Below are 13,300 nucleotides of genomic sequence, written 5' to 3'. Positions count from 1 at the left end.
TAATAAATCTGTTTAACTTTCTAATAAATAACTATTTTTTTTTATTTAAATACTTAAAGTGTCTGGGCACTGGTATAAAGTTTATTACAATATGTATACTCGTTAGGATACAATATAATTACACTGTGTAGTAAAGGTAACAAAGCTATTTTAGAAAACGAATTATGGCACTGTACATGTTTCTGTGGCGCCGTAGGTCACTTAAATAATTTTGAAAGTTGTAGTAGTCTCTTTTAGAACTGGACATATTCTAGTAATATGTGCTGGACTATTAAGAAGTCATTACAATGTTCACGTAAGACGAGTGTGATCTGAGTTAAGTCTTCTCATAATAATACTGTCTTTTCTGCTCATTTGGGACCTGGTGATGGAGGTAACACATGGTTGAATTGTGCGTAGTTTTATATTTTTCTCATTTTGGTGTCTTTACCAAGTGCTTCAAACGTGGTTCTTGATACTAGCCTTTAGATCTTGGTAAATTTGTATTTTTTTCAAGATTTTCTAAGAAGCAGGCCTATTCTGCTGTTTGATCAGCAGACTCATTTTCATCGATACCAATATGGGATGTTATTTAGATGATGGTTACTGTCATTTTTTGACTGCTGTTAGCAGAGACTGTGACTGTGCTGTACAATATAATAAATGGAGTATATATTTCTGATTGAATTAATAGCAGAAAAATAATCGGTGCTTAGTGCTAATGGTTTCTCATTAGTAAAGGGCGGAGTCTAATGCCTTGAGTATTCCTTAAAGTTCAGATGTGTGTATATTACACCTGAAAGAAAATCGATATTTGATGCTACTGTTATATTTGTGGTAGTAACGGCACAACCGACGACTACCAAACAATGAAAGACTTGGTGTCAACGAAGATTATATACAGAATAAAGACATTTCTGGCCGTGGCCATAATTTTGATTCTGAAGTGGTAAACAATTGGATTTCAGATAGACTTCTTGAGCCTCGAAATCAACCTCAATGGCTGAAGGGAGCAGACTTTGACAAAGAACGTGCATCGGTATTTCCAAAATCCGACTATTCTAAATATGAACAAATGCCTCCAACAAAAATATTTAAACAGTTTGTAAATGATGCATTTATCCAACATTTAGTGGACGAACGTCGTTGCTATGCATTATTTTTAAATTGTCCCGATCTGAAGATAACAGGTGAGGAGATCCGTTTGTTTATTATACTATTTTATATATAAGTGGGTATAATCAATTACCGTCCAAGCAACATTATTGGGATTATAATGATGATATGAAAAATTATGCAGTATCCAAGGCCATGCGAAGAGATCGATTTTTACAGATTTGCTGGTTTTGCACTGTTCTGATAATACCCAAATCAACCAAAATGACAAGGCGTGGAAAATACGACCTATTATGGGCATGCTTAAAAAAAGTTTTGTTAAAAATTTTGTACCGGAAGAACATTTACCTTACGATGAAAGTATGATAAAATACTTTGACAGACATAGCTGCAAGCATTATTAGAGGAAAGCCAATTAGATTTGGATATAAAATGTGGTGTGTCAACACAAAAAATGGGTATTTAGTTAACTTTGACTTATATCAAGGAAAAAATCCAAAATCAAATAATGACTACGAAAAACTATTTGGAAAAGCTGCCAGTCCTTTGTTATTACCATTAGACGATCTGCCAGCCGAGAAAAGCAATCTAAGATACAACATTTATATGGATTATTTGTTTTCTGGAACGGCTTTATTTTCATTTTTAAAATTTCGTGGTTATAATGCCATAGAAACCATTCGCGAAAACCGAGTTCCCAGAGGATGTCCGTTAACTCCTAAAAATGAGTTTCTGAAAAAAGATCGAGGTTATTTTGAAACAGCTATTGAACGAAATGATGGACAATTATATGTCCGGTGGATGGATAATGCAGCAGTAACAATTTCATCATCCTGCGGCACTCAAGAAGTATGTCAAGTAAGAACATTTTCTCAGAAACTCAAACAAAACATAATTGTTTCTAGACCGAAATTGATCGCCAAGTATAATACATTTATGGGAGAAACTGACCAAATGGATCAGAATGTAAGTTGCTACCGGATCAGTATTCGTGGCAAAAAAAAGTATTGGCCAATTTTTACGTAGATACTCGATGTTGTATTATAAAATAGTTGGATATTGTATAATAAAACTGGCAGAGAAAAGGTATCGCAATTAGATTTTACAAGAGAGATTGTAAGCACATATTTAGCGAAGTATAGTGTACTTAGTAAAGGAAGTGGAAGACCGTCAGCTTCCTCGACAGCATCTGTCGACAGCCGAGTATCGGATGACATTCGTCTTGACACCATCAATAATTTGATACAGTACATTCCAGATAAGAAAAAGAGAAGATGTGCGTCTAAAACATGTAAATCTATCGTTAGAACAATATGTTTAAAATATGATATTGGACTATGTATACTCGGTTCGCTATTCCTAGTCCGAACTGTATAGTAAATTTAGTAATTATTTTTTTGCGAAGTTCGTTGTGGCTGGAAATTACTATACCACCAAACACACGTACTCATAGCCAATATTAATAATAAACAAACTAAATAGTAAATAAAATGGAACTTTACCAATTACCAACAATTAATGTTTATTTATTTGCACCATATAATAAATAGTTATGTTAAATTATAACAACTGAAATATATTTTTTAAATTTATATTACCCAAAATTTTATGGGTTTAGTATACACTTCCACTATTTATAATATTTTTTCTTTTTTCAATGAAAGAAGTATGTAGTAAAAGTTTACTTAAACTATTAATACTGCGAGCTAGGAACTTATGTGTTGTAGGTTTCCAGCTATGAATCTGTCAAAATATGACCGAGTTAAGCAAATGGACCTTACTTCTTGTTTTATACCGTTTCACTCTCGATAGTGTATGTAAATTTTTATAATTAATCACATTTTAATTACATTTTTTATGAATAAATATCTATTTTTGTTTTATTGCCTACTTTACTGTATCCCACATGCTTTAATTTTTTGGTTTATTATTTTCAACAAAAACTAGGTAGTGTAAGCGCCTAGCGTTGCTTTAAGGCAACACTTAATATCTCAGAAAAAATATTTTATTAAGTTTTTTATTATTCACACACAGTTCATTAATAATATTGCAAAAAATATTGAAAAATCAATAATTTAATAATCTCGGCGCTAATGGATTAAATTAACGGGTCACTGAAATGCAAGCTCTCTAAAACAATATCTGCAGCTGGATTTTAGTCACCACCAGAAGTTGATCGAACATCTCATAACAATAAACGAAGCTGGACCTTCGAGTTGGCTGTAGGTCAATAATACACCAAATCATTCTTTGGTAGAAAAGAATGGGCAAACTACTATAGTTTATAATAATTCTACATTTAATATTATTAAAAAATAAATAAAGATTATGTTTCGTTAATATGGGGCATAATTGTCTCGTGAAATAGTCTTGTCGAATATCATTCGAGAGAAAATTATTTACCGGCAAAGTTATTTGCTTGTATTGTCTATATATTTCCTTTATGTTAAGTATACAGTCTTTTGAAATAAAAATCTTGCCTATAAAGACCTCGAAATAGTTGCTAAAATATTATATAATGCTGAAGACTAAAGTTTTAGAAAATGAATTTAATATTAACTACTATTTTAGGTTTGACATTTCCACCACAAGAATCTTTCTCCAAATTTAAATTAGATCTGTAAATCATATGAGTCTAACATGAAAAAACAATATAATTGGATAAGTGATACAATGACAGGTGGACATTAGTATCAAGATTGTTACGATTATAAAATACGTCTTAGGAAAATAAAAAAAATAACAAATTTTTATTTTACATTTACCAATTGCAACTTACTGTTGAAGTTGGTAAAGTAGATTGATATTTTTCCTACACCTAATAGCTTTTGTTTCATCTCATTTCATTTTTGTTTTGTTTCATGGACCCATCTTTTGAAGAGATTTATTTGATCTATTTGTTTATTGTGCCAACACAATCTATACATTGATAAATTGCTTATAAAGTCCAATTTGATACAAGAATAAAAGCTTTATTCAAAGACACAAAGAGTTACTTTGTTTGAAATCTCTCGGATAACACCGTCTCTTAACCCAGATCAGATTTGAGGACATAAAGTCCAATTATCTTGGAAATAGCCCGCACTAAAATAAATCACGAAATCGACAGTGTCTTGTTATCGAATTCGGCCGAAGGACGGGCCGAGGGAATACCGTTATATCGGTAAATTGTCATTTCGAGTCACGTACTGCAATGCTACATATTTGCCCATTAAATTTGGCCATCCATTTACCTAGTTTCGACTGTTCCACTAGCGTATCTTTAATTATCACGGTGACAATTAAAAAGAGAATAAATTCAAATCAATTATGAATTATAAAATGTAATTACTGATTGTACAACTAATTCTTTATACAGAGTCATTAAAAAAAGATGGTACAGTATAAATGTTTGTACGGGCATCACTTCAGAAGAACTGCACCAAATTGGATAATTCTTTTTGTGTTTTATTTTGTGTTAAACATGAATTTTAAAGGGAGAGATGTGCTGAACATGTTGCCAATTTATACAAAGTTTTAAAAAGATTGGATGAAGCAGGTTTTAAATTAAATATCTTATCAGCAGAAGGGTTAAAGGAAAGTGAAGAGAAACTGAAAGCAATAGTAAAGATTCTAGTACCTAAACAAATTACAGAGGTATGAGCTTTTGCAGGAATGACAAATTATTATTCGAGGTTTATTCCAAATTTGTCACAAAATACAGATATACAACATAGATGCAAGGTGGAGAACATCAAAAACTGGGTAAGAAATAGAAGAGTAGAATGGAACGATCATATAAGCCGAATGACAATAAATAGAGTAGTAAAGACGGCAAGAGACGGTTCCCCAATAGGAAGACGATCACTAGGAAGACCACGCAAACGATGGAATGACAACTTACTGGAGGCACATTGAAAAACAGATAGAGTCATGTCTATATAAAAAGAAGAAGAAGAAGAAGAAGAAGAAGAAGAAAAAAAAAAGAAGAAGAAGAAGAAGCAGAAGAAGAAGAATAAGAAGAAGAAGAAGAAGAAGAAGAAGAAGAAGAAGAAGAAGAAGAAGAAGAAGAAGAAGAAGAAGAAGAAGAAGAAGAAGAAGAAGAAGAAGAAGAAGAAGAAGAAGAAGAAGAAGAAGAAGAAGAAGAAGAAGAAGAAGAAGAAGAAGAAGAAGAAGAAGAAGAAGAAGAAGAAGAAGAAGAAGAAGAAGAAGAAGAAGAAGAAGAAGAAGAAGAAGAAGAAGAAGAAGAAGAAGAAGAAGAAGAAGAAGAAGAAGAAGAAGAAGAAGAAGAAGAAGAAGAAGAAGAAGAAGAAGAAGAAGAAGAGTATTATGGTATTATTTAAATAACACTTTAATTAAATTTAAGGTTTTACTATTTATTTTTGTGCACTTAATAAATAACATCTTAGCCTAAAAAATTATAAATGAATTTTTATCTACTTACCCACTGTATTCGTTATAAATGCTGGTTGCATATTATATACAGGTGATGAACTACATAATTCCAATAAAAAAGTGACTAAAGTAACTAAGGCAGCTGGCAGCATCTGCAACAAAAGTAATTTCTAAGTTAATAAAGAATATCGTTGAGAAAATTAATATTAGTATTAATAAATATCTAGATTATTTATACCATTAGTAATTCTTTATTTGCTCCATCGTATTCCTTAAACCGTATCTTTCTCACGTTGCTCGACAAGGTGAATCATTTCGGTTCACGTATTTTAAATAGACGTCGAGGAAATCTGGTTGCAAAGTTATTTTTGCAAGAATTTTCTTGGTTCAGTTAGTAGTCTGTTTAATTTCTCTACGCTAAACTAACTTTAACTTTGCCGGAAGCTTCGGTAAGGATAAGAAAATAGTCTATTAATATTAAATGACGTTCTGATTTTTAGACATGATAGAACTGTGGCTTTTTAAATAGTTCAAGGGATTGTTGAAGTTTTTACTAAGAAACTTTATGCTGTTTTAGTTTTAGCTTATTTAAATTTAAATTACATTTTCTAAAAATGATAGATAAAATTGTTGGATAACTTTCTACTGCAGCTGTACCACTGTACAACTGCTTTAAACCATTAAATATCCACATAAAATTGGAAATATGGTAATGCAAAAGTCAGTGGCGCACCCAGGGGGGGTTTGGGGGTTAACCCCCCTCCCCCGGGCATGTAAATTAAAAAATAAAAAATAAAAAAAAGTAAAAAATATATAAAGAATAGTAGGAAAATGTAACTTGTCTACTAATGTAACACAATAAAAAAAATTCAAAACACTAATTTAATAATTAAATTACCTGCAACGACCTGTTGTACATCTGAAAGGTTATTTTCATCGCTGAAACTACCAAAGACTTATTTAAGAAATTGTATTAGCGAAAAGATAATAAACGGTTTAGTTTTGGTATTTATCTATCAGGACATGCAAATAGATGAAAAAGAGGTAATAAACCATATGGCTCTAAAGCAGCGCCGTTTCGACATTTTATAATAATTTTCATTTGTTTACAAATTATTTAAAATACAGTTGAAGATTTAAATTAATATTGTTCATTATATTTAGATATAGATACCTAATATAAGGCTCATGATAAAAGTAGACAGAATGAGTCTGTTGTGAGTAGCATGCGCCTACAGGACTGGATCTGCGGCGGCCATCTGGATTATCACGGGTTGTGTTCCTCTGCAAGTGTTAGCAGTAGAAAGGAGACATCTTTATGAGAGAAGGGAGCATTTGACAACAGCCATAAAAAAGAAAAAAGGGAAAGATCAATGGAAAGATGGCAAGAAGAGTGGAACAACACGGAAGATGTTGCCATTATGTTGTACCCAACGCTGGGTACATCCTAGGTACTAGGCTATAAATGGCTATACTACGAATATTCCGACACGGTTACTCACCCAATGCTGGAGTGTAATAGATGTACAGTGGAGAGAAACAGAATTTATAGAGAAATAGCTATATACCCTGTACAGAACACATTGGAAACATGGGAAAGAAAGATACTTCGCAGAATATTTGGTGGAAAAGTAGTAGAGGGAGAATGGAGAAGACGAACTAATGCAGAAGTGTATCAGTTGTACGCTAACCCTACAATAACAAAAGTGGTGAAAAAACGTAGACTAGAATAGCTCGGCCATGTAGAAAGAATGCAAGGTAATAGACTAGTCAAGAATATTGCTTGGAGAGTACCTGAGGGCAAAAAAAAGAGAGGAAGACCAAGAAAGAAATGGAGAGATGCAGTAATGGAAGATGTCAGAGAGATGGGAATCAGAGATTGGAAGCTGTTAGCTAAGAATAGAAAACGGCCTGTTAACGCTGTACATACATACAGCTATATACCCTGTGACTGTAAGAGAGATGATCGTGAAGATGAGAGGAAGTAAGGAGAGATGGAATAGTGTTCACAATTACATCCGAACAGTAATTTAAAAGAAAGAAAAAGAAGACAAACACCAACCAGACCAACGACAGAGATAAGATCTTGATCACAAATCTAGATAAGAGAAGGGAGCTTACAACGGCCATCCCACTTTCGGAGTACGGTTTGTGCGACAGTCAACTGCTCACAAGTAGAAGATCCGAAGATACCGAATGTGTATTGAAGAAAATGGGGGTCATTTTAAACATTTATTGTGATATCACATTTATAGAGGTTATAGATATTTTGTGTACTTGTTAATTCATTTAAGCCATTTATTTAGTTGCACGTAATTTTTTAAAGGTTAATGAAAAGGGCCGTGACTCAATAAAAACTGTTTTTTGGAAAAAGTGATGAGAAGCAAAAAAATTTTAAAAATAATGTGTAAAACTAATGATGCCACAAAATTCATTTGATTATTCAAACAAGTTTTATTTTGTAACTTCAAAGGGCTGTAACTTTTTTTCTGTACACTTTTGTACTAAGGCAAGTTGGATTCAATCAATTTATTTTTGTCCCCGGAATGCGTGATTTAATTTATGACATACCTTTTTGTATAGGAAAAACATGTATTTTATTAAAAACAGTGCGGAATTTAATTTTAAAAACAAAGTGCAGTTCGTTTGTTTACTCAATAAAGATTTTGATTTTTTTTGCAATTATTTAAATTTTCAATAGTATTATTTCATTTGCATTATTATTTTAATAATGCAAATGAAACTCAGTAATGGACTGCCACAAGGATCTGTTTTGGCACCCTTACTGTTTAATTTATACATCGCGGACCTACCTAGGACAACTTCGCAGAAGTTTGGCTACGCTGACGATTGGGTAATTGCAGCAAGACATAATAACATGGATAATACAGAAACAATACTAACGTATGACTTTACCGTTATGGGAGAACACTTTCGTAAATGGAGGCTACGGCCCAATGCAACGAAAACCGAAGTGTGCTGTTTCCACCTGAATAATGCCCAAGCCAACAAAAAACTCTCCGTTAACTTTGAAAACAGACTGCTCCCTCATAATTCAACACCACCAAACCAAACCAACACCAAAATATCTTGGAGTTACTCTGGATAGAACATTTAGTTTTAAAGAACACCTACAAAGAACGGCAGCAAAACTGAAAACGAGAAATAATATCGTCCAAAAGCTATGTGGCACTACATAGGGGTCCTTAACCTCCGTACTCAGATCATCCGCTCTCGGACTTGTATACTCGGTGACTGAATATGCTTCCCCGGTATGGCTCAATAGCAAACACACGAAGATTATTGACACCCAATTAAACCAGACAATGCGAATGATCTCAGGTACAATTAGACCCACACTGATCTATTGGCTTCCCATTCTGAGTCACATTGCACCGCCGAAACTGCGAAGAAATCATTCTCTTCTCAGAGAATATCAAAAAATCGAGACTAACCATGATAAACTTGATATCGAAGTATCCTCCATTGCTAAGAGCCAACTCCTTAGATCAGGAGCATTTCAATCTCACCAACGCCTGGAGAAGACAATGGGAGAGCGACTCACCACAGGAAGCACACAAAATGGCCTGTATCTATCAGAAACCGCCAGGCATTGAACTGACCCGCAATACATGGACAACGCTAAACAGAAAAGAACAAGTAGCATTAGATAGAAACAAAAATAAGACTCCTTAAATGTTACGTGCACTCAGTGCTTCTGTGGATCTTGAAACGTGGATCTTGAAGGCGGAACCTCGATCAAGGCTTCAGGCTTTGGACCTATGGTTTTACAGAAGGATCCTGAAGATACCATCGCCAGACAAAGTCACCACTGAAGAAGTACTGCGGAGGATGAAGACAACCGCGGATTTCGTCAACATCGTGAAGGGCTGTAAGCTGCAGTACTTGAGACATGTAATGAGAAATCAAGGTAGATACGAGCTACTCCAATGCATTTTGCAAGGTAAAATTAAAGGAGAAAGAGCCCCAGGATACCCAAGAAGAATATCTTGGCTTGCTAACCCCAGCTATTCTGTATAGCAACCAACAAAGTCATCATAGCGAGAATGATCGCCAACGTTCAAAACGGACAGGCACCCTAAGAAGAAGCAGTATATGTGCTGACAGCTTATATAGATGGGGAAAAGCCCTTACTCCTGAGTACGATCAGATCGTCCGTCACATTGTTGAAGAATGCCCCCGAAGGCGATTCCCTGGAGTTTTCGATTCGAAGCTCCTGAATGCGACCGAATAATACGTTATATTAATAATAATGTTTAGTTGTAATACTCCATGTAACGTTTTATATTGATTTTTAATTATGTGTTCTTATTGTATGCCATACGATAAATAAAATAAATTTGCACTATTTAATTTAGACTTTTCTTTATCTCGAGATAAGCCCAGACAATAATGAGTGTACATTTTTTTCTCCTTTATTGAATTTTTAATTAATAGCATCTCCCTTTACTAATCGATTTACTTTTAAATGTAGTTTCTATATATTGTGTATGTTGAAGATATTTTTTGATCGATTTATTGTGTATTTTTTTATGTAGGTGTTAATTGTTGTTACATTTTTTGTATTTTTACTCAGAATGTGATATGTCTATCATTTAACGAATACAGTACTTACTGTTTGAGTGTATACAAAAAAACTGAGATTTTAAACACCATAAAAACCAAGAAATTTTAATATTTTAGTCGTGTGACAGGAAACAGAAATACCAAATTCCCTAGACAACTTTTTTTATCACTTTATATTTGAGTTCCTTGACAAAAATGAAACAATTTATCAGTTTAATACAAAGTTTCTAGTACAAAGATTGACAAGTTTTTAGTGAAAAATGTCTTCTTTTTAATAGATATTACCTATTCTTAAGACGAAATCCTGATAAAATTTTTATTCGCGTGTTTCTCGTTATCGCAAAAAAGATAATTGAAAATTTAACCATGAATACCATCCCATTATGTTTATATCCTTAGAGTATCTACCTCAAGTTTCTAAGAAGAGCTTAATATTTGCATGTAAATTGAAAGATTAAATCAGATTCAAATCAATAAAGCTGGTAAATAAAACTATAAAGAACTTTTAAAAATGTTCACCTCCTACACAAGAAAGAAGTATTTTTACTTAAAAAAAGATGTTTTTAATAGGGTGTAGAATTAAAAGGACTTTGGATATTAAAAATCAAGTTAAGGTAGAACCATTATTAAAATGTAGTAAATACATTAATATATTTTTATGTATGTTTTCTTCTTCTTCTTTCATATAGGAATGTTTGTTGTTTTTGGTTCCATCTTATGCTGTTGGAACATTGTCATTCCATCTCCTTATGGTGTGGTTTACATTTATGGTTATGCTCAGATTCATTTTTTTATACTTTCTGATCTAAAAAAATACAGTCAATTACTTGATTAGAATGAAAATTCCATCTATTCGTGGTTCTTTAATTTTTCGTATGTGATCCAACAATGCCTCCCCAAATATTCAAGGACCACCTGTTCTGGTACGTAACTCGAAAAAAGTGAAGATTTTTTGAAGAAAAAAATTAAAAACTAAATTTTTGAAATAATAAACTTCTTGCATGGAAGGGCCGGTCTTTTTACCTCCAGATAAATATTTCTCTATCTGACAGATAGTTATCTGAAGAATAGACATTTATTTATAAAAAAAGATACCTGTCTTTTCACGTCAAATTATTTATTTATTTATTTATTTATTTATTTAGGCACCTTACAAACACTATAGACTAATAGTAATTACATGTAAAATGTTTAAGACAAGACAAAAAAATACAATAAATGAATGAAAGAAACAAACATTAATAATATAATAAGAACAAAATACAATAAACCCCTTAAACCTAGTGCTGATGAACAAGCAATGTCTTAAGTTCACAGCTTTTTACATTAAATATATCCACATGAGTCAGTCTATTAAATACTTTATTACAAATTTTTAACATATTGTTTATTGGTGATATGTTTCTATAGTAATTTGTAAAGAATAGATCTAGGTTAGTTATCCTTAACCTACTATATACATTTAGGGATTCTACAGTATTCACTGCCTTCCCTCGCTCAACCGTTTCCATCTCTCTCTGTTGTTCCATTCTCCATCGTTTAGGCCTCTCTTACTCATGGAGTCGTCTGCTTCGTTCCTCCAGGATTTTCGGGGTCGTCCTCTTTTCCTCCTTCCTATGGGGCTCCATTCGGTTATTCTCTTTATCCATCTGCTGTCGCCAGTTCTTCTTACATGTCCATACCACTTTAGTCTTTTTTGTTCTATATATGTTAGTATGTCTGTTTCTATTGATGTTCTTTGCTTTATTTCGTTATTACTTCTCCTATCCATTCTTGTTACTCTGCAGCATCTTCGCAGGCATTCCATCTCTTTTGCTACTATCTTACTCTCTAAAGTAAATAAACTCAATTAAACCACAGTTTGTGTACTTAATACTGTTTACAATCAAGTAAACTGATTTGTTTAAATTAACAAAAATCAATATTAAACTAAAAATTTCTGGTGGCGTATTTTAAGAACCCATTATAGAGTAAAACAAATGATTCTCAGTTGTTTTTTTTTAATCGACGGCTTTCTTTACTGTAATCAATCGAACTACCTTTAATGTCCCTTTGAGATCTATAAATCAATTTAACAGCTGGTACTAAAACTCTTTTATTGCAATAAAGATAAATGGGCATCGGAGAGTAATAGCTGCGCTTGCAATTCTTATAGCTTAAAAAACAGTTGATATTCTCTCAGAGGGGTTTTAATAATCAAAAAAATTCTATATTCGAATAATTATAATAGCAATAATAAAATAATATAATACCAAACTAAGTAGTAGAAATAAATGACAGACTTACAATCTATTTATTTAGTAAGCGACAGCTGGTTTCGACCACTATATTTTTCCGGTCATCATGAGGTTATCGATAAAGTACAATTTTTACAAAAAAAAATTGCTTATTGTAAAACTACTAATTTAATTAAACCTTACATCAGGTATGATATACAAGGTGCCAATATTATTTATGTTAATTAAAATTAAGGGTAGGGATGGTTTTTTTATTGAAAGTAAAGGTGACATCACTATAAAGATAAAATAAACAGTACTTTCATTCCGGTACAAGGTCTATCGTTAAGATGGTGCGTTTCAAATGCTAATTTTTGCTTACCTATTATCTGTGGGTTTTCAACTTAATATACATCGACCTAAGAAGGAGATTGTTTCTTGAGGAGCTAATCTAGAAGCTAATTTGTGTTGTAGTAAATTGATTAAAAACAGAAAAAGAACACAGAAAGGACGTATTCTAATAATAATAAATAGTTATTCACGAAGCAGTTGGGAGCGTATTCGTTTCCGTATTAACACAACTGCCACGTGTCTCTCTTAGATTCAAGTTTCTTTATAATATTTTTAATTCTTTATTATTTAAAAAAAAAAAAGACATTTAAGATGTGATTTCACGTATAAACCTCTGTATATTCGCGTATACGTATTTCATCCTAAGAGGACTCATCAGAGCGCCTTTCACAGAAGCTCTGAACGCGAAAACAATCTTTCCTATCAAAAAGAAAGCAACAATAAAATGGCTTAATAAACAGGAATATTTCCGTTTATGCTTTGTTTATACCGGGTTGGGCGAATGATGTCACTCGATGATGAACCGCGGAAGCAGTCAGTTATTGTTTGAGTCTGGATTTTTCTTCAAATTCGTTATTGTTTTTCTGTTGTTCGTTATTCGTTTTTATCATGGAAATATAATGTAAAATGGTAGTAGCAGTTAAGAGTTAGTAGAGGAAGAGATTGGATTTGGAAGA

The 13,300-nt window shown here is 32.7% G+C and overlaps 1 protein-coding gene across 1 annotated transcript in view; it reads right to left on the bottom strand.

Moving 5' to 3' along the window:
* The window catches only part of Np (serine protease notopleural), a 133,751-nt gene that overhangs the window by 98,791 nt on the left and 21,660 nt on the right, over positions 1 to 13,300 (bottom strand). The window contains exon 2 of the mRNA XM_072535708.1: positions 5,519 to 5,621. Coding sequence (XP_072391809.1) covers positions 5,519 to 5,621 — 103 coding nt within the window. The remainder of the gene's footprint in view (positions 1 to 5,518; positions 5,622 to 13,300) is intronic.

This window comes from Diabrotica undecimpunctata, chromosome 6, assembly GCF_040954645.1.
Source record: "Diabrotica undecimpunctata isolate CICGRU chromosome 6, icDiaUnde3, whole genome shotgun sequence".
NCBI classification, from domain to species: domain Eukaryota; kingdom Metazoa; phylum Arthropoda; class Insecta; order Coleoptera; family Chrysomelidae; genus Diabrotica; species Diabrotica undecimpunctata.
The sequence above is the reverse complement of the archived record's forward strand: the minus strand, read 5'-3'. Positions and strand labels throughout refer to the sequence as shown.